General features: G+C 38.7%; 3 protein-coding genes across 7 annotated transcripts in view; 2 read left to right on the forward strand and 1 right to left on the reverse strand.

The window, feature by feature from the left end:
* FILIP1L (filamin A interacting protein 1 like) overlaps positions 1–24,903 on the forward strand; it is a 76,261-nt gene extending 51,358 nt beyond the window's left edge. For 3 of the 5 annotated variants that reach the window (XM_058437588.1, XM_058437587.1, XM_032150315.2), the window contains exon 2: positions 21,767–24,903. In XM_058437588.1, the coding sequence (XP_058293571.1) occupies positions 21,882–24,557 (2,676 nt within the window). In that variant the 5' untranslated portion in view covers positions 21,767–21,881 and the 3' untranslated portion in view covers positions 24,558–24,903. Of the gene's footprint in view, positions 1–8,691; positions 8,764–11,316; positions 11,428–21,766 lie in introns of those variants that run through there. The other 2 variants (XM_058437585.1, XM_058437586.1) reach the window with 2 other exon arrangements.
* The window catches only part of CMSS1 (cms1 ribosomal small subunit homolog), a 362,094-nt gene that overhangs the window by 307,184 nt on the left and 28,438 nt on the right, over positions 1–26,472 (reverse strand). The window lies entirely within an intron of this gene.
* The window catches only part of LOC116467018 (filamin A-interacting protein 1-like), a 100,859-nt gene that overhangs the window by 58,135 nt on the left and 16,252 nt on the right, over positions 1–26,472 (forward strand). The gene's annotated exons all lie outside the window — the stretch shown is intronic.

Raw genomic sequence — 26,472 nt, forward strand, 5'->3', positions numbered from 1 at the left:
TTAAGTATAGAATTTTTTTTAACAAGCTTGGGGAATGATGTGTTTGTGGGGGCAGGCGGGGGAGCAGTAGGGAGGTAAGTAGAGGAGTAGATAGGTAAGTGTATGATTGGGACAGACAGGATACAGACATACCTCAACTCCTTGTGTCTGTTTATGATAACTACTTATTCTAGCCTAAAGGAGTTATTATCAGCAAAAGAAAGCATACATTACATCAGAACAGCAAACATTCAACTATGAATTTGAGAAGTACCTTGATAAGGTACTTGACTATATGGAAAATGGGATACCCCAGGCCCCAGAGTCACACACAGACACACACACACACACAAACACACACAGAGTCCTGGTACAGAATATCCGCAGAATTTTACAGCTGGAAGGGGCAATGGAGGTCATGTGATCCAAATGCCTCACTTTACAGAAGAAACTGATGTCCACAGTGTGACTTGCCCCAGAGACAGAGCTATGCAGAGGTAGGGCCAGGGCCCCCTGCATTCTTGGGCTACAGCTCACCAGTAGTTTTTCCTTAATTAGTGCTAGGAAGAGAGGAGAACAGAAGCCCCAGAAAAAGCCTCAGTACTGTAGGTGTTAATTTAGATACAAAATCCATTAAAAAAAGAAAGTAGAAAGGTTCAAAGTTCTTAAGTATAAGCAATAAAAAAGCAAAGGATAAGGAAGCATTGTGAAAATCAATACAATTTAATCAGGCTACAACAACAGAAGGGAGGTGATAAAGGGAGGAAAGAGAAAATAAAAAAATAAGTATATTTAAAGGTCCTCCGGCTGGCAAATCCCACTCTCTATTTGGAAGGTGAGAGGTGCCCTGGAAAGATTGTGTACTCTGTGGTCAAAGACATTTAGGTCTGAACCACTAACTTGACAAATGACCTTCTATTAGTATCTTCCAGCTAAACATTTTGCACTCCTCAGATGACCCCAGCTAGCAGAATCCCTTTCAAAATTCAAAGTGACTCAATGCCTTCAAAACAGCCTCCCCCAAAACTGCAGAGGAAGTCACCTATGAAGGCTACCAGCTCCTGGTGGTACTCACCCTGCTTTATTTTCCTTCAAACTGTGCACTGTGATGTGACATTAAATTACTCATTAATGATTTATTTGCTTATTAGCTGTCTCTTGGACTATAAACTTCTTCAGGGTCAGTTTTACAACCAGCTTTACCTCCAGTGCCTAGGAAAGTGCCCAGGTACAATTAGTAGGTGTGTTACTGGGACAAAAAAGGTGTTGGATAAATATACGAACAAATTACAACCTAGAAACTGCTTATTTGATACAAAAAAAAAAAAGTGTTTCTGCAAACAGTGGGCTGTGGAGGGCCCCTTCTTCTAGATTTTGTTTAGGAGCTGAAAACAAATCTCAGCCACTAAAGCAACCATATGGAAGTGACTTACAGAAACCAGTTAGGTGACTTACAGAAATCCGGTTAAGTCAAGGCAGTGACTTAACTAGAAACCAAGTTAGGCTCAGGTTAAGTCAGAAAAACCAGAAACCAAGTCAGGCTCAGGTTAGGTCAAGGCAGTGAAATCTGCTTTGTACGGCAGTGTATGTTATATAGGCAGACTAAGTCAGATGCTTTTCTGCCCATCTTCATCTACCTCAGTTTAACTCCCTCTCCAATAAAATGAGACTTTGTATACCTGGTGAAAGAGTACCAGGTGAGTCACCCGGGGGCATGGAATGGCCTTCAAGCAAAATATGGAAGAACACAGTGCAGTGGTTGATGAAGGGTGGACTCCTCTGAATTTCTCTAATCTCTGTGCCTCAGGTGAAGGCCTGGAAGATGCACTTATGGGGCACAAATGGCTTATCTTTGCCATGCAGCAGACTGCCTTTTCCCAAGCATGTACTTAATTCCAAAGTTTCTGTAGGTAACCCAGTGTATCTCCCAGATTTTACAGAAGAGTGATTTTTCTTTAATTTCAAAGTTAGATTACTCCAGTGTCAACCTGTGAAGCTAGCCTAGGGCTTATAATTCTCCTCAGCAGTAGCAAACATTTACTGAGCTAAGCACAAGGCATGACAACAGGCCTAGCAACTAAGTTCACCACACACCATACCGTGTCACTAACCCAGCTATAGCTACTAGCATGGACTGGTACCACATTAATGACAAGGACTAAGATCACTAGCAGCTCTTGGACAACAACTTCAATTATGGTCCCATCCCTGCTCTATTTTAATGGACTGGTAATGCAATGCAGGTAGGAGAGATCAACTACACATAAAAACTAAGTAAAGATAAACAATGTGGGAGAGTGCTTATAAAAACTTCAACAGAATATAGTCAATGGCCAACCTTGCTGAATAGTGACACTGAATTGACAGGGATAAATGTTAGTGTCTCAACGGTGAGACTAAAAGAGTAAGAATAATGGGTCGATAAATCAGAGTTCTACTCTTCTTAGCTCTGCCATCCATTTACTGGGTGAGCCTCCTGTTCCCTTGGTTTCTACAAACTACAAAAAAGGGAACAATGTCATCCACCCCAAGTATTTCTCAGTACTCAATAAAGATTGAATAATGAGCAATAACCCTCATGGGAACTCTGATCAAGTAGAGAAAATATAAAAATACAAGCTACTGATTATATCACTACAGAGACAAATTAGCTAAAGAAAATGAGGGTAATTTGAGAGAAAGAGTCCACATGTAATTGGAGAAAAGATGAACATAGCTGTAGCACTTTGGCCTGTGAGAGCTCCAAATCACTGTATCTAAAGCAGCCTCAAGGATGAGGTCAGTCCTCTAAGATGGGCTGCCCTCACGGAAGCAAATCTGCCAGATTTATTGTGTCTCATGGCCCACCAGTCCTGGAACAAAAGTTTAAAGGTGAAATATGTTTTTCTCTCTTTTAAAATTCGTTTTTATGTGAATCAAAACAAAAACAAATCTCTGAGCAGAGATCATAAGTGGAATGTAAAACATCACATTTGGGCTCGCAAGACCTAAGTGTCTGCCTGTTAAATTTGAAAAAAAGGAAGGAGCTGCTTGGTCTAGGAGCCTAGGGAGAACATGAGAAAGTTGCTGGTTTCTTGCTGAAGACAAACACCCATTCAGTGAGATACTGTGGAAGTCCCTTAGTCTTAACTTGTTAGTCTGTTAATTGGGAATGGCAGAAGAAGTGAATTACTCTGTGGAATTTTGTGAAAATGAATCCACTGCTGCTAAAAGGAAGATTATCTACTTTTCAAACACTCATATTATTAAAATACATTATGTTTGAAGACGCATATTATTCTTGAGGCTTTCAAATAAAAGTGAGAGTAACTTTGTCAAGTGATTTGGGGCTCCACTAATCTCCCCCCAAATTCTGCCCCATAAAATTCTTTTTACAGTTCAATAAAATTCATTAGGCTGAACACAGATGCAAAGAATCACAGGCAAAGTTAAGATTCTCTGGCCAATTTCCCCCATCTGGACTTTAATTAAATTTGTCTCCAAGTGAATTCTTCTCTTCACTAAATGGTTCTCCTTCCAGAAGTGACAATAACAAGAGGAACAAAACTCTACTTGTCCTTCTTCCATTCTAATAACAAGTAATTCTGAGAACTTTACCACCAGCCCAAGGGATGGTTATACTCCCCTAGGAAGTGGTTCTTTTTACCTCTCAATCATTTGGTCAAGTATGTACAGAGTTCAACTCATATGAGGGATACAGAGGTATCATTCCTTTAAGGAGCTTACAGTTGGCTTAATGGCAAAAGTAATATACTAAAACAAATTAGAAGGTAGTACAAAATAATATAGAATATTTAGGTAATAAAGCTGTAAGGGCTGTGGGGACTTAGAAAAGCAAAATCAGCCAGGGTTAGACAAGTTAAGAAACATTCATGGAAAAGATGGGAAATGAAATGTAAATGGAGATGACTGAATGCAGCATTCCAAAAAAAGATGGCAGACTTATTCTTCAGAAGTCTACTATGAAAGGAGAACCTGAGGTTAAAAGACAAATAAGGCTTGTGCCAAGATCAGAACACCCAAACTGTAAGTTTAAAAACCCATTATTTGGCCTTCAGAACAACCTGGACTTATGCAGAAACGAAGGCAGCTTAAGGTAACATCCCTTCTTAACCTGAAGCTTAAGCTTCAAATGTGATGAAGCAGTTGGCACAGTGCCAGACCCATAGCAGATACTGTTACTCTTCTGGTTATGCTAGTCTATCCATAGGGATGATGCTCCTTCATCATCTGGTGCTGCCGGGCTGACATATAGGGGGCTCTCAGGCCAAAGAGGAGGTCCTTTGTAGGATGCAGTCATGAAGAATTCCTGTTCTCAGACACCCAGCTGTGAAGTGGAGTAAAGGATTAAGCTTGTTGAAGATCTGTCTCTAGCGTGCCTAACCTTAGCCACTCTGTAAAGAGAGGTTACCCTTTACCTTGATTTCCTTGCTACAAGGCAGTCCCTCCTGTGAGAAACCCACAAGAACTTTCCTAAGAATGTCTTACTCATCTGAAGTAAGAAACAACTTCCTGAGCAGGAAAAGGACCAAAGAGAGCTGGTGACTGCAATAAGGCTTAAAAGCTAGTTTGGAATCTCCCTGTTTTACCATGCACCCACAAAAAACAAATCTGTAAGACAAATCTTTACAACTTGGGCTAAATGGCTTATATCAGATCCTAGCCACAAACAATAGTCTCTTTTGAAATTAACAGTCTAAATACTTTTTGCCTAAGTGTTAATTTTTCAGTTTAATTGTACTTTGAATTTAGTATAACATTTTAAGTACTTATTTGCTTTTACAGCATACTTACAACTTGTGAACTACAACAGACTCAAATAAATCTGAATCCCATGGAATTCCAATTACGGTTTTCCATTCTTTTGAACCATTGAGACTTGATGAGCCATAAAATTTCTTGACATGTGAATTTGTATACAGTGTTATATAGGAAAGAAGGGAGGAAAGGACTCTAAAGGTTGTTGGGAGTATTTATTTTGTGGAACTGAGATTTGAAGATTGCCAAAGGCTTTGTAGACCTTAGACACAAAATTGCACTGCTCTTCCCATGTTGTAGCTAAGGTGACAAGCAGATGAGGTAAGGTCAGATAGTTAAGTCACCAGCAGATTTTGGTCCAAGATTTCCTGTCCATCAGATATGTGGCTTTTCAATTGTTTAATACCTGGGGTTCTGCTTTCTTTGTTTTTAGCTGTGAATTAGTAAACTTTAAAAAACGATGAATAGTGAAGCCAGAGCTTTTTTCAAAAACCCTTTTTTCAGCTACTGAAACCTGAGATAGTTTGCCTTCTCTTAAAATTCAAATCACAAGGTAAGATATGGTCAGGGCAAAAATGGATGGTATTCAAATAGCACATACATGAAGTATACTATAGCCATTTCTTTAACTGCCACAAACAGAACATTTCTCACATAGATAAACTAAATGGGTGAAACTCCTGCTCAGGGACAGTATAAGCAGCAGACCCAGGGCCAAGAGAAGTGGGGTATAGTCACTGCTCTCACCTCTAGCAGATACGCTGTTGACCACTGTCATATTTTGATGGAATTACTCCTTGCTATGCAAACTTAATATCCTCTAGAACATGTTCATCTTAAAAGAACCCAACTTACAGGAAAGGAAGTATGATCAAACTGTTTATGCATTTTCTCTCTTCTCAGTATTCAGAAGTTGCTGAAAAGGAAAACATAACCCAAATGCTCTGGACTTACAGTCAAGGGAAAATTAAACAAGGCTCAGATAGCCAAAATAATTTTAATTTGTACAAAGCATGCAAGAGGACAAGCAAAACACAGACCACAAGAAAAATGGTCATTCATGTTCCAGCAGATTACAGAATAAAACTTTTCCACCTGTCTGTAATTACAGATAGCATATGGCCCAAACTCTCACTTTCCAAAAATCATGGAAGAGATATAAACCAATCATCCTCAGGAACTAGGAAGAGTGGGTAAAGGTAGAAGTAGGATGCTCACTGTGGCTCATGATCTAATTGTTTACTCAGCAGGAAGCCAAGCCACACATTAACCCTTATCCTCTAACTGCCTGAACCTCTAAGTACTCTTAAATGTATTACATTTCCCTATTTTCCGTGCTCCTTATTTACTGATTTATGACAGTTAAAATGGAGGACCCAAAAAAGTCCTCTAAGGATCAAAATGTTTCACATTTTATACTCTTCAGGCTGCTATCTATCCTGTTTCTATGGCAAACTGTGTGACTTCAGTAGTCACAGTAAAACACAGGCATCTGTTGTTGTGGTTTCTAAATTTCTGAAGTTTGAATTTCCCACTAACAAGTTAGGAAACGTTTGGTTTCCCAAGCATACCACTTTAGCCACTGCCTCTGTGTAGGCAGCCAGACTACAAGGAGGTGAAAACCAGTGAACTTATCCATTCTGGTATGTGACTGGCTCCTGCTTTGGCTTTTTATTAAATATGGTGAACTGAACAACAATTAAGGTAAGAAAGCCACATGAAAAAGGAAAGCCTTTAAAAAAAAAACAACAAAAAAACAGAAGCTTAAAAAAGTTTTAACTTTTTGCTCAGAATAAGTTCTGGAAAAGGATACATGCTTTTTACAAAGGAGAGAATAAAGGAAAGAAAAGCAGCCCAACGAAGAGTAGGGGTTAAGAGAAGGAATCATACTAAATCTTCCAAAATACCCATGTGCAATATCTGAATGAAAATAACCTGTGACCTAGGAAGAGAAAAAAGGGACTAATGGAGGTTAAAAACAAAATTTAACAGCTACATTGGAATGATTTTCTAAAGAACTATTCCTGGATTCTTTAATCTGCTGAAATACAAAAGGATCATTGAAGCATAAATGGATTGTGAGCAATAAAAAAAAATATAAATTTTCTTAATAAGATAAAATACATACACACATATTTCTAAGGATATATATATAGTATTATGCCCTTGAAGTCTGTCAGAGAAATGGCTGCCTGTTAAAAATATTTTCCAAGAACTTTAGGTTCCTTGAAATGTTCTATGGAAATGGTATTTATGACAAACCCACCACCTCTGGGGAACATGAGATGTTATTACTGGCAAAGTCACAATTTTTTAAACCATCCAAAAATAATTATGAATTTATGCCAAATGACGAAACTTGCTATATTATTATAATGACTAAGAGAATATTTGCTAATGTCTCAAGATCAAGGCTCAAAGTAGCCATGAACCTATAGGAAATACTGTGACACAACACTGAATTGCTAGTGGTGGTGATTTGGGATCTTTGACAGACAGAATATTACAGCACACAAATTCACTGGAGAGGATGGCTCATGAGATATAATATATGAGATAGGAAGTGTGGATGTATGTAATGGGGTGAGAAACAGGATTTGGAGTAGAAACTACACTGGCATTCTGGCTCTGCCAATTACTCACCAGGACCTGTGGCAAATTAACTTTTTTGAGCCTCAGTTCTTATTTGTAAAATAAGAAGACGGTAATACCTGCCTCCTATGACTGTTTCCAGGACTAACATGGTACACGGCATATGAAAATTGTTCAACCAGCTGTTATTCCTAGACTATAGAGAGGAGGGCCTACTATATGTCTATTGCTTAGTTATACCCATGCTTTCAAATATGGTACCTATTTCAAAAATAGAAGAAGTATTTGTTCAAATATTTATTGAATATCAATTAAGTACCAGGTGCTGTTCCCTACCAGAAATATAATATTGAATAAAATAGACCAATGATTGACTAATCATTGAATTAGATGCATGTGTGTGCACATACACACACACCATTACCTGCATGAAGTTTACATTCTAGTAGGAGAGACAGTCAGTAATCAATAAATACATAAAATATAGTATGCCAGATGGTACTAATGAGGTAAGGGGGAATCCAGCGGTTCCTGGGGAGACAGCGAGCACAAAAGCACGCCATGCCGTGTTCTGTTTGAGGAACAGCAAAGAAGCTGGTGAGTGGGCAGAGGAGCAGAGTGAGCAAAGAGGAGAACAGTAGAAGGGGTCAGGGAGCCAAGTGGGTGGAGCAGAAAGCATGGGAATGAACAAATGAACAGCAAAAACATGGTATAGGATAAGAGGAAATGCTTCTGAGGTCAACATTTTTTGTCTGGGGTTTCTAGCATGTAGCCTGGTTGTTAGGTAGAAAGAACACAGACTTTGCAGCCAGTGAATTTTTATTCTGGTCTGTTACCTGTACTGTTTGGAAAATTATTTAACCTCTCTAAATTTTAGTTTTTTGGTTTCTCCTCCATCTGCAATATGAGAATAATAATACTTAGCTCATAAAGTTGCTATAAGTATTAAGTGAGATCTAGTGGCACAGAGTAGACCTTCAATATGCTTGTTTCCTTCTCTTTATAAGCCAAGTCTCACACTCTAGTTCCAGTTCCAGGGCCACCATAATGATAGCCTTGCATGGTATTTAATCTGCCTGGGCCTCAGTTTTTCAACTAAGAAAATAAATGCATGTGCTATATACACAGACATTATAAAGACAGATATACAACACTCAAGGTGTTGTTATAAGTCAAACAATCTTACTGTTACAATCTATCTTAATAATTTCAAAACAGCAAAAGTATATGTCTCCCATACCTCCTACATATTAATTCCATTAAAAATAGATCCTACAAAGTTTAATTTCTTTAGCATGATGCTGTAAAGATGTATTTAGCAATCATGTTTATTTTTATTCCCTTTTCCTGCCCCTGCTTAAGAACACTGATCCAATGGAAAGATCTCCAAGAAATGTTTGGCTGCAAAAAACAAGATGCTGAGGAACAGTGTTTGTAAGCTACTTTTGTGTAAAAAGGGGAGAGCATAAGAATCTTTATTTATATTTGCTTATTTACTCATAAAGAAACTCTACAAGTACATAAGAGAAACTAGTATCAGTGGTTACAGTTGGGGAGATGAACGATGTGGTAAGAGGAAGACTGTTCCTAGTATACCTTTAAATACACACATTTTGAAATATGTGTCAAATATTTAGGAATACTAATTTAAAGATCCATAATTGAAATTTAGAGTTAAAAGTACACAAAATAGACTGAAAAATTAATTATCCAACAATATGGAAACCCCAAATGGCCTACTTCTCAGACAACTAGGGTATCTTTCAATCTGCTGCTTTGTATTTTCTTCTGAAGAGCTCAAAAAAAATTATAAAATATCCTTAATAGTCTTCCTGACATTTTTGACTATGGAAACCAAGCCCAGGAATAGTATATACAGTGTACTAACCCAGTCAACCCACCCAGACTTTGAGTCCCCAAGTACAGAAGTCCGCAACCCCAGGGCCGAAGACCAGTACCAGTCTGAGGCCTATTACTGGGTCACATAGCAGGAGGTGAGCAGCGGGATGAGGCAGCATTACTGCCTGAACTCTGCCTCCTGTTAGATCAGCAGCAGCATTAGGTTCTCATAGGAGTGTGAACCCTATTGTGAACTGCGCAGGTGAGGGATCTAGGTTGCATGCTCCTTATGAGAATCTAATGCCTGATGATCTGAGTGGGACAGTTTCATCCCAAAACCATCCACCAGCACCACTCTCTCCCACGTCCATGGAAAAACTGTCTTTGACAAAACTGGTCTCTGGTGCCAAAAGGTTGGGGACTGCTGCCTAAGTAGACCAAGTCTATGAGTATCTAAACCCAGCAGACAAAGTACACATTCACATCCAAAATATGAAGAGCAGGAGTAAGATGAGCAGAGCATCAGTGAGGTCAGCTATTAGCATCCATTTTGATATGCTGGCATTTCACTGGATATTGGACATTCACAGCATCATTCTCTTCCAGGAAGGGAGAAGAGCTGTGGAGTAGATCTGTGAGCAAAAGAGAAATGGAAGACAGTGGCTGATCCCAAATACATTTGAGTAGCAGATAATTAAGAAGAGTTATACAGGCCAGAGACAACGAATACAAAGAATCTAACAGTCTACCCAAAAATTATGCCCTAAAATAGTGACTTCTCAACTAGACTCAATTTCTCTGCAATGTCTGGAGACATTCAGTAGTTGTCTGGAGACATTCAGTAGTTGTCACAACTGAGCTGGAGGTACTGTGTTATTCCTGGTATTTAGTAGGTAGAGATCAGGGATGCTGCTAAACATCCTACAGTGTACAGGACAGCCCCTACAACAAAGAATTAACCAAAATGTCAACAATGCTAAGGCTGAGAAACTCTGACCTAAAATGACAATCATTATGATTAACCATGTGCATAGCTGAAAAGATCCATGAAAAGCCTTAAAATAGATCGCAATAAACATTATGTAGTCATATCTTTCATTCCAATGTGATTTGTGCTATTCTTCCCCCAGCTGACCCCTACTTTAGGCCAGTCATTGTGACTGATGTGCTCATCTGTGTTGTCTCACTGTCTTACTTTTTTTCTTTCCAGTATGGCAAGCAAGTAGCACTTTTATTTTTAATTATTTTATTTGATTTTTTAAATGAAAATTAAAACTATATTTAAGGCCTATAACATGATGTTTTTATATATCTAGATATTGTGGAATGGCTAAATCAAGCTAATTAGCATATCTGTTACCTTACATACTTATCATTTTTTTGTGGTGAGAACATCTAAAACCTACTCTTTTAGTACTCACCATCCTACTTCTAATGAGAACTGACATGTATTGTGCCAGGCAGTATGATAAGGACTTTTTGTATGGATTGTTTTTTATTAATCCTCAGAACAACCCTATTGTGAGGGAGGCTCTAATATTATCCCCATTCTACAGATGAAGAAAATGAGACTTGTAGGGAGGTTAAATTGCTTGCTCAAGTCACACTAGACAGAAGTTGGAAAGCCAGGATTCAACTGCAAAAACTGAACTCCAGAGTCTGAATTTCTCGCTCTGCACTGCCCTACCTCTCATAGTTTTCCACTGTCTCGTTCCTATTGGTGCTTTGGTACTGGAGAGTGTACATGCTGTTAGTCATTCCTCTTGGCCTCTGCCACCTGCACTGTTTACTGCAATCTCTTGCTGGGGGTAATAGGGAACAGGCAGTAGTGAAGACATTATCCTTGTCTTAAAGAAGGCTACCTTGGGCAAACAGACAAGATACAGAAAAATGCAGATCATAGAGAGTACAAAATCAACTGCAGAGAGTGAGAGGAAGGAATGGAGACAATGATAAACAATGAAAGCATTAGGAACCTGAGGACAAGCCCAGGACAAGCACCATCACAATGCTACGTGTAAAGGCAGCTCTGTATGCCATGAACCAGGAGGCACTTTCAGGAATACACACACATCTGTGATAATACAAGGCAGCACATGCTGAGTGGCTTTTTGAATACTTCTCCCTACAGGGACAGGGCAGCCAGGGGAAGGCATCATGGCTGTCGATGGCCCAGGTAGGCTTTGGAGGACTAAGGGGACATCTACCTGAAACTGTTAGTCTGACAAAGACCTAAAGTCTTAATCTGTTGGAAGACAGGTAATTTTTTTTGGGAGGGTGGGGGTGTATTAACAATCAAAATGGAAAGTATGGAAAAGAGAAAACTTTGATTTAAGGAATCTTTTCTAAATAATCAAGAACCCCAATTCAGAGTGGTGGTGGGAGCAGGGGGTGGGGGAAGAAAACAAAAAGAAAAGTGAGAAAAATGAGTAGACTCTCTAGCACAGCATTGTATTCACAGTAATTAACTTTTTAAAAGCTCCTTCTTGATAGATGTCATCTGAGTAAATGGCATAAAGAAAAATTCATTTGAGTAGGTATTTTTAATAAGAAAAATTAAAAGAGTGATAGGAGAGGCACAATATTCATGGTATTAAATGAACATCCATTGTCCAAAGGTTCTTACTAGAAAGCTCCCTAACAATACAGTATTGCAGAAGTCAAAACCCATTATTTAGGCGGTAATTATTCTGGTACAGATTTACATGTGCTGTACTTGTTGTCACTCCTGTCAGTTCCAGTTTCTTCTTCCAGGCCTAGCCTGAGCATCTTTTCAAGTCTCTACCTGGCCCTTTCATAGTGGCGTGGACAATGTCTTTTCTAGCCCAGAATCATGGGCACCTCCTTTGTTCTCAAGATGAAAATATTCTCCTTGTAGCTGCCTAACTACCCAAGTTCTGTGCCTGTGGACCCTCAGACTGGCCTTTTACTGGTTCTGGAACCTCATCTTTCAGAGACCCTTTTTCTCAGTTACTTTGCCCCTTTGTCTGCTCTTAAAAGAGTGAGATTTGCCCCAATTCCAGTCCTTGTGCTCAATTTGAGGATTTCAGTACCTCTTTTTAGAATCCTGATTCTCTGCTAAAAGCTCCCAAGCTCCCATAATTAATGGGTCATTTGACTATCTGCATCTTATTTCACTTCTCCTGACCTCTGGGGAGCCTAGTAAGATTAATCGTTCAGGTGATGAAGAGTAATGACTAACAGTATACCATTTTTACCATATATTCCTCTGACACCAAGCTAAAGCCTCTTTCATAACTTCCTGCCCTAATTCTTATTTCACAATGAAGGAAAATAGTATTAACCCAAATTGCTAGGTCTGGACCCATTTATGGTGTCTCTAAAGGATCTCAACGATGATGACAGGATCTTCAGTAACAAGGACATAAAGCAGACACAGATGTACACTCATATTCAACTAGCAGATGCCAAAAAAAGTGTTACTGTTCTGATCTTGCTGACCAAGTCAAATGAATTGTACATTACATTATGGCTATGGTATGCTGTAGCTGTAATTTTTAGAAAACCTTTGACTTGTGAGAGAAATAAAAGGAAGCAGCATACACAGAATAAAAAAGACCGCTCATAGCTATTTTTATGAGTGCTCTTAAAATTTAGACTAAACAGTGAAAAGTCCCATAGAAAAAGCAGGGAGGAAAGCAAGGAAACATAAATTATAGGCCTGATTACCAAAATCTATCTCAAATAAAGAAGCTTTCCAATAAATTCCATGTAATTACTCTGCAAACTGCTAGAAATCCATGGCTATTTCACGATGAACACAGCTACTATCAACGCAACACAGTTAAAATTATGTATTAGACAAGAACTGCTAAAAGATAAAATGGGATATAATCATAATCAGGCTATCAAAGTCTAGCTGTGAGAGCAGATATAAAAATAAATAAAGGAGTGTGATGTATGCAGTTTTCTGCTTAGTAATCAACATATTAAATCAGGAAGAAAAAGTAACATATTAAACTAGCTCTGGAATAATGAGAACAAATACAGGAATTTAAGCCCATCAAAATGAAGTTACATACTTAGGACTGGGGTGACTGTTACACTGTTTCAAACATCTTAAGACCAAACAAGCTTTGGTATCATCACACTATTTGGTTGTTACTGGGAGAATGCTGTAAGTTATGATCAGATTGATCTGTGCAAGAATACAGGCAGGTTTGGGCGAAAAAAGAACTGACAAATAGCAAGTAGAATGCCTTGCACATAGTAGCTGTCACTGTATTTGTCTCATCAAGGTCTGAAATGAATTAAATGTCAGCTAAACTGCACAGCACTATGGATGGACCCATTTATGAAAACCAGGCAACTTAGTGGTTTCCATACTCTTATTTCAAATTGGAGTTTCAAACAAAACACAATGTCTTATGAAAACAGTTTTGTCATTTAGGACTTTTCTATGGACTGGGAGAGAACATTTGAAGGCAGAGAATCTCCCATCTATGTTTGACAGTTAGCAAGTGACTGGCTTTATTAATGATGGAAACATCAAACCAGTGACTAAGCCAGTGAATTTGGGGACTTCATCAGGATGAAGCAAAAGGCTACAGAAGAAGCACGAGGTGACAGCCCAAACCAGACGCTTTTCCAGAGAAAGACAAATTTGCCACTGATGTTTCAACTGTCTATCTTCTGGAGTAATGGTTCTTAAAGTGTGGCCCCCTTTGAGAGTGAAAAAGATATCTTCATAATAACATAACCTTTTTCTCTCTCGTTCTCTCAGAAGTGTATATGGAGTTTTCCAGAGGCTCCATGACGTGTGATGATTTCTCTGACAGCTAATGAAATGTGTGAAACAGATCTGACGATACAGCTGTCTTCAATTAAGCCAGACATTAGTTGCAGAAATATAAAACAATGCAACTCTTCTCACTAAGTAATTTTGTTTGTAAAAGTATTTTTTCATAAAAATGTTATTTAACAGATGATGGATTATTTATTATTTTTAACAAATGACTTTTTTTAAATTTTATTTTTGAGACAGAGTCTCGCTCTGGAGTGCAGTGGTGTGATCTCAGCTCATTGCAACCTCTGCCTCCCAGGTTCAAGCGATTCTCCTGCCTCAGCCTCCCGAGTAGCTGGGACTACAGGCACATGCTACCACGCCCAGCTAATTTTTTGTATTTTTAGTGGAGACGGGGTTTCACCATGTTAGCCAAGATGGTCTTGATCTCCTCACCTCGTGATCCGCCTGCCGCGGCCTCCCAAAGTGCCGGGATTACATGCGTGAGCCACCGCACCTGGCACTAATGAGTATTTTTAAAATCTTAGTTTGAATTTCTAACACAGTAAAGAGATAGATACAGCCCATACACTCAAAAGCTCTTCAGGGTCCTCAAAATTTTTTGCGTGTAAAGGGGTCATGAGACCTAAAAGGTTGCGAACTACTGCTCTGGAGCCTTTACTGAATTGCGCTGGAACTATCTCCTTTTTCTTTCCTAATAGCCTATAAACACTTTGAGAACAGGATCCTCTATCCCCTGTTCATCTCAGGATAGCCTTAGTACTAATGATTGTCTTTGTTGTTTGTAAATTAAATGAACAAAAGTCTTGCCATATTCATAACATAGAAACATTAAATTCAAGATTTACATAGTGAAAAACTGGTTTCCTTAAAGTGACAGATGAGAAGCTAAGCTGACTCTGAATTAATTCTCTGTTTACAGGCTGATTTCTGAAACTAATAGAAACAATACAGTACAATTAATGGCTTGTGGAATTCGTTTTATTGCTTGATGATCACCCTAAGTTTATTTCTATGGACCAAGCATCTGAAAAACTGCAAAACAATCTGTGAAAACAGAAACATAATTGATGTTTTAGGGTGGTCAGATTATAGATATTTCCTTTCCACTGTCACTGCTGTTGATAAAATGTTGCTTATGTAATAAACAAACATATTTGTCCAGTAGATCTCTGGACTCTGAGGAAAACATAAAATAGTCACTCCTTTGTTAGCAGAGTTGATAAAGCCAAAGGAGACTGATGGGCTAGGATGTGGATGTTTACCACCTAACCCTGTTCTCCTCAAACAAGCAAGCACATACAGTTATAATGCAGGGATCTGAAGAAAGGAGAGAAGGACCTGTTCCAACAGTCTTGATTCTTTCTAGAGGCTCTGTAGCTATGAAATAGAGAAAATAATGTTCTTGGAGAACACTGATGGGAAACCCACTTATACCTCATTTTCTTAAATGCCTAAAAACATGTACATGGTAAATATTAGAGCATCCTCTTAAAAAGTGAATAAAACTACTCAGGACAGTGCTACAGTATTTTTCACAAAAGGGAGTATTTGTTCATTCTTTCATTTATTCAAAAAAAACATTCATGTGGTTCCCTCTACATATAAGTGCTTTGTGGTAGACACTGTAGGACACACAAATGAATCAGACACTGATACTCATCCTGTTCTCAAGAAGTCTGTATTTTAGTAGGGTTGACTGTAATGTACAAAAAATAAGATAAAATCAAAAGCGGTAAGAATTATAAGTTATTATGGGTATGACTGGTATTATAGTATTTAGATATACCATGTGTTTCGTATGTGTACTATATGATGCATTATTACTAATACTCAGTGTCTCACAGAGGAGATAAAATATAGGCACACATCTGTGCTGACATATGTGTCTGCAAATAAAAACTGAAAAAACCCTCTGAGTGTATCATTTGTAATGAAGAACCAGAATTATGGTTAGTACCAAAGAATACTGAAGATGACAGATGTGATGTTTTTGAAAAAACAAGGAACTGGTATTGCACATAATAATAGTGATAAACCACAGTAAGTTATAACAATTCTGAGCCATAATAGAAACTCTAACGGAAAGCTGTAATAAGATACTGCTTTAAGCCAGTTTGGATTTAATTACCTCACTTTTGTGTCCATAAAACCAGCTTCCACAACCCATTTTTATTGGACAGGATTCAATGAATGTTCCTATAATGCTGTGGTGTCAGTACTAGAACATGAATTATGAGTACTACAAGACAGTAGTCTTTAAACTGGGGTACATGTACCCCTGAGGGTACATAAAGACTTTCTATGGGTACAGGCATGGGGAGATTTAAGGGATCAACGTCTACGTCCACTATTCATACATACACTCTCTGTGTTCTATGAGTTCTCCTTTTCCAACAACACTTTCAAAACAAACTTCTTAGCAAACTCTTATCAAGTGCATCTTCCTGGGTTGGAAACCCCTCTGGGGCATCAGACAAAGGTACAACTTAGAAAGCCTTAATCCTGAGAGTCCTATGAGGACAGAGCAGAGCAGAGCAGCAAGAGCAGCAGCAGCAACAGGTTCAGAACCAAACAATGGATGGAGCAGTGCCTTGTGTCTTCAGCTGAGGACAATGCAGGGCAAGTCCTCATGCCTTATCTTTTAGAAATGAGATGGGTACCAGAGGGATATGTATTTACACATTTCGTTTGGTTGAAAAACGAAGTCAGACTTTTCCTGAACGACTGGTTTGGCTGTCCAATTTGTTAATGAGGACTTTTACATTAGATGGCAAATGTTAAAATATATCCTTTTACAACTATTTAAACATTGAATGAAAAAATCTAGATGCCAGTTAAAAATGTGAAAAGGAGTACTTAGTTTTTCAGCATTCTTTTGGTAGATATAAGAAGAAACATTTAAAAACCCCTGCTCTGAGAGATACACCCTTTTTAAAAAGAATACAAATGCAATGTTAAGTAAGATTTTTTAAGTTAATAGTTCTCCATTCAGAGTGTTTTTGATAAAAATCCTTGTGTGTGGACCAGCCTTATGCAATGGTTTTTGTTCTTTGCAATATAATGTGGGGAAATCGCACAGGCTTTGCTCCTTCTTGACCTTTCTGAGCCTCAATTTTCACAGCTATAAAATGGAGATAATCCTAAACCCTGTAAATTTATCATGAGAATTAGAACTGACAGATGTACAGACTCAGCTCAGTGCTTGGCAACACATCACTGGCACTAAGTAAAGAATGGCAGCTATTATATATATATTTTAGTCTTTGTGCTGTGTGAGAAAAACCACAAATTGGAACTAAAATCATTTAGCGCTCTTTTTGCATGAAAATGTAGCTACTGACCCACCAACTATGGTGTGCATTTTGAGTCATTTTGTTCCCCAGAAATGTGGACAGATTTTAGTTAATTTAGCCATATTCTCTCACCTGATACCTTCTTTGAAAAAAAACGGATGGTCATGTAGGTCAGGAATACAGGCTGTGGTACTGCAGATTGGGTATAAATCAATAATGAACAACAATTACCAGAGTTAATATTCAAACAGTATCCCATTTCCAGGAAACATCTGACATGTAAATGGTAAAGCCTTGTTACCCACAGTCAGTCTGAGGGCCAGCAGACTTGACATTATCTGGGAGTTTGTTATAATGCAAATTGTGAGGCCCACCCCAGACCTACTGAATTGGAGTCTGCAGTTTAACAAGATTCCTATGTGATTCAAATGCACTTTACACTGTGAGAAGCATTGGTAAAGAATAGGCCACTAGCAGGGAAGATAAAATCACCAGGTGTACATGTAATTCAGGTGGGAGCTCTCAGTTGCACCTATTTAATTAAAGCTGCGTAAGGCAAAATGATGGAGTCTAACTTCTACTGACAGACTGACATACACACATGCCACAAACATACACATGCATAGATCACTAGTTCTCAGTTGGAGGTGACTGCCCCCCAGGAGACATTTGGCAATGTCTGGAAACATTTTTAATTCACAACAAAGGGATGCTGCTAAACCTCTTGTAGTGCACAAGATGATCTCCACAATGAACAAATTATCTGGCCCCAAGTATCAACAATGCTGAAGATGGAGAAACCCTGGCATAGATTATCCCTGCATAAAGGCACATAAACTGGAACTATTAATGGAAAAAGGAGTCATAATTTGACTACACAGCTCTTAGGGAATGAATTTAAGATCTGCAGAGTTCTGCACCTCAAGGTCTATGCTACTTTGGAGATCATAAAAACCCTGGTTAAAAGCAATCAAAATCATTGATCTGCTTTGGCTAGCAAACCAAGAGTTCATGATAACCTGCATTAGCATATAATGCAAGTATCAATGCTAAATCCTGTTAATATGCAAAGAAAAATAATGGAGACAGAAAATTAAGTTACTGTGTTGTCTAAAGTCCATTCCTACTCAAAGTAGGAGGCAGGCTTAGGAGGCTCAACTCCACACCCTCCTCACCCTATACTTTCTTCAAGACCAAAAACTAGCCTCAAACTTCAACCTTCAAATGCTCCTGGATACAAGGCAAGAAATAATGATTTAGGGTGGACCATTCATCACTATCAGAAGTGCTAATTCCTTCAAATTCAGTAGCATAACCAGCTCTCTTTCCCTCTCTCACACACATGTACAACCACACAATGTGTAACAATCACACGCATGCAACTGGCTCTGAAAAGATTCCATCAGGGCCTCCTGCTCTCAGTTCTCACTGGTTCCTTGTCCTGAGCTCCCAAGTTGATGGCTATGGGTATAGTTTTTTCTGCATATAAATCCGTTTACCTTCCCAACAGGCTTTAGCAGACTAGACAGCTGACTGTCCTATGGTGCGCTCATGAGAGTGGCCCAAGGAAATAGCAGGTTATTGGAAAACAAGTAGTAAGGAAATGCTTAGAGCAAATGCATTCAAATAATCAGATAGAGCTTGGGGAACAGATGGGGATGCCAACCAATTTACAAAAACCATGAAAAATATGCTTATGTTTGCATCATGCTGAAAAATATGCATCATGCCCCAGGCTGAAAAATATGCATTATGCCCGCTCCAAAAACACTGAACAAAATGGAAGCAACTGAATTTTTTTCTAAATCTTTTTTGCAGGTTACTGCACTGCACTCACTAATCACCATTCCCTTTTAATACTCTTTTAATTATACTGCAAAATAATCTTCCCTCCCTTATATCCTAAGAAAACACACCCCCTTCTCATAAAAATGAAATAGCACATGCTATAATTTAATAAGTTGAAAATAAATATTTAAAAGGTTTTGTGAAACTGTTCTCTAATAAAACTGTAAGAACTGTGGTATAGAGAGAGGAAAAATATTTCACTGTAATTATGCTCAAGGCATTGTCAAAACCCTTAAATCGAATGAATTCTAATGCTAAGGCAGGAGAAAGAAGCACTTTGACAAAGTTTTTTTTTAACTATTTCACCACCAAAGCAGTTTACCCATGGACTCTGCCACTGGGTTGAGAAGTCCCATGACCATTCAAGAAGAAGCTGCTATGCTTATCTTTTCAGGCTCTCATGTGTCTCAAATAGGGATGGGGCATGGCCAGAAACCATGGGCAAGCCTTTTGCCAAGACCTTGGATGAGATCATCATCAACCACACCCCAGCATCCTGCCTAGCATCTTCTGAATTTTACAAGCCACAGCCCTTGGGGCCAGCCTCCTGTTAAGTTCTCATAACAGAAAAAACTAAAAGTGGATTCCCACAAAAAAGATGCAGAATTCTTATACGATTATTTTCAACATGTTCCTCCTATGTAATGTAATTACAGAAAATTACAGAAAAGAGCAGATTAGAATCTCAAAAAGAAGGACTCAATTTCCAAGACGACGACCCTAAATTAGTTTCCTTTTAAAATGTTCTCTCAGCCGGCACGGTGGCTCACACCTGTTATCCCAGCACTTTGGGAGGCCGAGGCAGGTGGATCACGAGGTCAGGAGGTCGAGACCATCCTGGCCAACACGGTGAAACCCTGTCTCTACTAAAAATACAAAAATTAGCTGGGCATGGTGGTGCGTGCCTATAATCCCAGCTACTCGGGAGGCTGAGGCAGGAGAATTGTTTGAACCAGGGAGTCAGAGGCTGCAGTGAGCTGAGATGGCTCTACTGCACTCCAGCCTGGCGACAAAGTGAGACTCCGTTTCAAAAAATAAAATAAAGTAAAATAAATAAAACGTTCTCTCAAATCCTTACACAACTTTCAAAAAGTAAGTTCTGTGATAAGGATGATAGACATGCATTTGATAATTAACTCATTTCTAATTATGAATTCTCTATACCTATCAGAATGTAAATAGTTATAACTTCATCCAAGACAAGTCCTTTGGTTCAATTCCTCAGGGATTCCATTCTATTTTAGCTTCTGTATAACAGTACTACAAAGCTGTAATTACATCCTCTATAATCAGTCCATTCACAGTATACTTGAGAGTGCCACAAATTTAAAACTTTGACCTCACTACTGAGGTGGAAGAGATAGTTTATACTACATGTAAAATACCCTCCTGTTATGCTGACAAATTTAAAACATAAAAGAAAATAGCATGTCATAGTAGTCGTCATTTAAGAGGGAATTATTATGTTCCTGATAACAGTTTCTCTTCCGTCATGTCTAGCATCAGACTCTCATCAATAAGCACTTTCCTACCAAACCGCATGCTCTTCTCAAATGTTATGAAAACACCAAACCCATACAGATGTCTCTCAATTCTCCTCATTTAATTGCTATCCAATATGAGGATAAGATATATGTGACGTGGTTCCTAGAATAACGTTGTGCTAGTGCAAACCAAGTTTTAATTGGCACAGAGGTCTATCAGTGAAGTGTATAACTTCTAAGCAATGTGACTAAATTTTTTCTTAACTAAGAATCAAGGAGTTGAACATCAAACATTAATGCACCACATACTTTGGTTCGAGCAAACCATTTGATAAATAACCATATTAATAAAGACAGCAAGGCCAGGCGCGGTGGCTCACGCTTGTAATCCCAGCACTTTGGGAGGCTGAGGCGGGTGGATCACGAGGCCAGGAGATCGAGACCATGGTGAAACCCCGTCTCTTCTAAAAATACAAAAAATTAGCTGGGTGCAGTGGCGGGCGCCTGTAGTCCCAGCTACTCGGGAGGCTGAGGCAGGAGAATGGCGTGAACCCGGGAGGCGGAGCTTGTGGTGAGCCGAGATTGCGCCACTGCACTCCAGCCTGGGCAATAGAGCGAGACTCCGTCTCAAAAAAAAAAAAAAAAGACAGCAGCAACAACTAATACCAAATGCTTACCATGTGCCAGGACAATGAGAATCTTAGATGAATTACTGCATTTAATTTTCATAAAAAGCCCCTGACGTAAATAAAATTATTGCCCCCATTTTTCATATGAGGAAATTGAGGCTCAGAGATGTTAAATAACTGCCCAGATCAATTCGTTGGTAAAAGTAGGGTCGGCCTTGAAGCCAGGTCTAACTGCATCATCTCAAGCTTGTGCCTATTTTCATAGCCTTCAGGCCAGACTGCCTACTAATTATATGTTACCCAGGCAATTTAAACTAAATATTCTTGCCCTTACTCTTTTACTAAGGCTCCTGGTGAAATGCAGCTGTTACTGATCAATGGTAGTCAAATAAAAAAGCAAGATAACTTTATCAAGATTTTCCTCTGTCATCAAATTCAGGCACTCTTTTGTATATTGTATATGAACTGACACAACTCATATAATTATATAATTTCTAAATTACATATATATTTAAGTACATTCGATGAGTTACTAAAGCATGAATCACAAAATAAAATGCACTTTACATTTTTCAGATTAAAGAAGCTAACTGATCAAGAAATCAAGTCTCAGGAGGAGAAGGAGCAAGAAAAGGAGAAAAGGGTCACCACCCTGAAAGAGGAGCTGACCAAGCTGAAGTCTTTTGCTTTGATGGTGGTGGATGAACAACAAAGGCTGGCGGCACAGCTCACCCTTCAAAGACAGAAAATCCAAGAGCTGACCACAAATGCAAAAGAAACACATACCAAACTAGCCCTTGCTGAAGCCAGAGTTCAGGAGGAAGAGCAGAAGGCAACCAGACTAGAGAAGGAACTGCAAACACAGACCACAAAGTTTCACCAGGACCAAGACACAATTATGGCGAAGCTCACCAATGAGGACAGTCAAAATCGCCAGCTTCAACAAAAGCTGGCAGCACTCAGCCGGCAGATTGATGAGTTAGAAGAGACAAACAGGTCTTTACGAAAAGCAGAAGAGGAGCTGCAAGATATAAAAGAAAAAATCAGTAAGGGAGAATATGGAAACGCTGGTATCATGGCTGAAGTGGAAGAGCTCAGGAAACGTGTGCTAGATATGGAAGGGAAAGATGAAGAGCTCATAAAAATGGAGGAGCAGTGCAGAGATCTCAATAAGAGGCTTGAAAGGGAGACGTTACAGAGTAAAGACTTTAAACTAGAGGTTGAAAAACTCAGTAAAAGAATTATGGCTCTGGAAAAGTTAGAAGACGCTTTCAACAAAAGCAAACAAGAATGCTACTCTCTGAAATGCAATTTAGAAAAAGAAAGGATGACCACAAAGCAGTTGTCTCAAGAACTGGAGAGTTTAAAAGTAAGGATCAAAGAACTAGAAGCCATTGAAAGTCGGCTAGAAAAGACAGAATTCACTCTAAAAGAGGATTTAACTAAACTGAAAACATTAACTGTGATGTTTGTAGAGGAACGGAAAACAATGAGTGAAAAATTAAAGAAAACTGAAGATAAATTACAAGCTGCTTCTTCTCAGCTTCAAGTGGAGCAAAATAAAGTAACAACAGTTACTGAGAAGTTAATTGAGGAAACTAAAAGGGCACTCAAGTCCAAAACCGACGTAGAAGAAAAGATGTACAGCGTAACCAAGGAGAGAGATGATTTAAAAAACAAATTGAAAGCGGAAGAAGAGAAAGGAAATGATCTCCTGTCAAGAGTTAATATGTTGAAAAATAGGCTTCAATCCTTGGAAGCAATTGAGAAAGATTTCCTAAAAAACAAATTAAATCAAGACTCTGGGAAATCCACAACAGCATTACACCAAGAAAACAATAAGATTAAGGAGCTCTCTCAAGAAGTGGAAAGACTGAAACTGAAGCTAAAGGACATGAAAGCCATTGAGGACGACCTCATGAAAACAGAAGATGAATATGAGACTCTAGAACGAAGGTACGCTAATGAACGAGACAAAGCTCAATTTTTATCTAAAGAGCTGGAACATGTTAAAATGGAGCTTGCTAAGTACAAGTTAGCAGAAAAGACAGAGACCAGCCATGAACAATGGCTTTTCAAAAGGCTTCAAGAAGAAGAAGCTAAGTCAGGGCACCTCTCAAGAGAAGTAGATGCATTAAAAGAGAAAATTCATGAATACATGGCAACTGAAGACCTAATATGTCACCTCCAGGGAGATCACTCAGTCCTGCAAAAAAAACTAAATCAACAAGAAAACAGGAACAGAGATTTAGGAAGAGAGATTGAAAACCTCACTAAGGAGTTAGAGAGGTACCGGCATTTCAGTAAGAGCCTCAGGCCTAGTCTCAATGGAAGAATTTCCGATCCTCAAGTATTTTCTAAAGAAGTTCAGACAGAAGCAGTAGACAATGAACCACCTGATTACAAGAGCCTCATTCCTCTGGAACGTGCCGTCATCAATGGTCAGTTATATGAGGAGAATGAGGATCAAGACGAGGACCCTAATGATGAGGGATCTGTGCTGTCCTTCAAATGCAGCCAGTCTACTCCATGTCCTGTTAACAGAAAGCTATGGATTCCTTGGATGAAATCCAAGGAGGGCCATCCTCAGAATGGAAAAATACAAACTAAACCCAATGCCAACTTTGTTCAACCTGGAGATCTAGTCCTAAGCCACACACCTGGGCAGCCACTTCATATAAAGGTTACTCCAGACCATGTACAAAACACAGCCACTCTTGAAATCACAAGTCCGACCACAGAGAGTCCTCACTCTTACACGAGTACTGCAGTGATACCGAACTGTGGCACGCCAAAGCAAAGGATAACCATCCTCCAAAATGCCTCCATAACACCAGTAAAGTCCAAAACCTCTACCGAAGACCTCATGAATTTAGAACAAGGCATGTCCCCAATTACCATGGCAACCTTTGCCAGAGCACAGACCCCAGAGTCTTGTGGTTCTCTAACTCCAGAAAGGACAATGTCCCCTATTCAGGTTTTGGCTGTGACTGGTTCAGCTAGCTCTCCTGAGCAGGGACGCTCCCCAGAACCAATAGAAATCAGTGCCAAGCATGCGATATTCAGAGTCTCCCCGGACCGGCAGTCATCATGGCAGTTTCAGCGTTCAAACAGTAATAGCTCAAGTGTGATAACTACTGAGGATAATAAAATCCACATTCACTTAGGAAGTCCTTACATGCAAGCTGTAGCCAGCCCTGTGAGACCTGCCAGCCCTTCAGCACCACTGCAGGATAACCGAACTCAAGGCTTAATTAACGGGGCACTAAACAAAACCAATAAAGTCACCAGCAGTATTACTATCACACCAACAGCCACACCTCTTCCTCGACAATCACAAATTACAGTAAGTAACATATATAACTGACCACGCTCACCCTCATCCAGTCCATACTGATATTTTTGCAAGGAACTCAATCCTTTTTTAATCATCCCTCCATATCCCCCAAGACTGACTGAACTCGTACTTTGGGAAGGTTTGTGCATGAACTATACAAGAGTATCTGAAACTAACTGTTGCCTGCATAGTCATATCGAGTGTGCACTTACTGTATATCTTTTCATTTACATACTTGTGTGGAAAATATTTAGTCTGCACTTGTATAAATACATCTTTATGTATTTCATTTTCCATAACTCACTTTAATTTGACTGCAACTTGTCTTGGTGAAATACTTTAACATTATAAAACAGTAAATAATTTGTTATTTTTACCATTGCTTGCTAATTTTCTTTTGGTCATTCTGTGTTATATTTCTGCATGTACAATAGAATTTTGTCTTTTGCTTATAGTCTCTATTAATTCTTCCTTAAAAACAAACAGGACCTATGTCCCATTTATGGTCAACTTCTAATCACATATTAGAGGAAAGAAAAGTGGTTCAAATAAATAAAAATTACATCTCTTTGATTTCAAAGTGAACTGTAAGATCTTTCAGAAGCAAACATAACTTCATGCTTGGGATGTATTTCAGTATCTCTGGAGCCCAGCACAGTGCTTAGACTACATTAGGAACTTAAATGTTTATAACAATGAAATAAAATACTACCGAATAATTTTGGTTTTCGTGAGCACATAGAAGCAGATGATAAAATTAAAAAGCTCTGACGTGATAGGAAGCCAGAGAAAGTACATTTGGAAATACAGTTACGTTGACAATCAAGAGTTGACTGTATTTCTACCAGAGATCAAAACTCTCACAGGACATATATGTCTACAACCAAAAGTGGAATCAGCCACTGTGACATAAACTCTTGAACACTCTACTTCAAAGCAAAAAAAAAAAAAAAAAAAGTCATTCTTGTTTCTTTTTCCTATGGGGTTCCCAAAACAGTTTGAATTACTTAATGTAGGTGCTACCTACCCTGCTCATAAGGGGCCTGCATTCAGAAGCTTATAGTTTTTTTTGTTTTAACCTCTTACAGCTTTTTTTAAACAAGCAAATAAAAGCCAAAGATAGTTATGAACATAAGCTACAGAAAAGGCATATTAAAAAAATACAGTATATTAGTTGAAAGAAGTAATATAGTGCAAATTTCTTCTGTGATTATTATGCCATTTACAATATAGATGAGAATAACTCAGCCAAATCCTCCTAGAAATTCTGATATCTGCCTCATGGGACTCCCTGGGGATAATCCATACTTCTGAGCAAAGAACAATAGCTTTCAGGGAACATTTTAAATTACAAGTATGGTCCCCAAGTCACATTCCAAAAAGACGATTTCAGACAAAGTAGCTTATTGCCATTTCCCTTTTTCTAACCTCATAATTGTTAATTTAGTGTGGTTAATTTTATTGCCAGTTATTGATTTTAAATGCAATTCATTTAGACATCCAGGCAAACTGTGAAGATCTTTAAGAGTAAAAGGAAGCTTTCACAATTATCCTCCTTTCCCCTGCAAAATCAATTTCATGATAGTAAAGCGAGGATTTGTTGACAGAAACACTTCCATGGTGACGAACTGCAACACCAACGCTATGGGCTTGCATCATCATTAAATAAATTTGGATGAAAGCTGAGGCTGCTGATGAATGAGAAAGCTTATGTTTTAACACATTTATCTTAGGAATCAACAGTGACCCAACTGTATTACAAAATACATGATGGTCTAAATGTTTATTAAAACTGTTTTTAAATCACTTGGGCCAGAACTCTAGAAGGAATGGCAAACTTAATTTTAGCTCTTTCAAAACAGACAATGAAAATGCTGCTGCTTCATGAGATCTTTTTCTAGTTACTGAGAGTGGGTACATGTAATATTTTGGAAGGCATCGATCA

The sequence above is a fragment of the Hylobates moloch genome, unplaced genomic scaffold (genome assembly GCF_009828535.3).
Source record: "Hylobates moloch isolate HMO894 unplaced genomic scaffold, HMol_V3 SCAFFOLD_4, whole genome shotgun sequence".
In the NCBI taxonomy this organism is placed as follows: Eukaryota; Metazoa; Chordata; class Mammalia; order Primates; family Hylobatidae; genus Hylobates; species Hylobates moloch.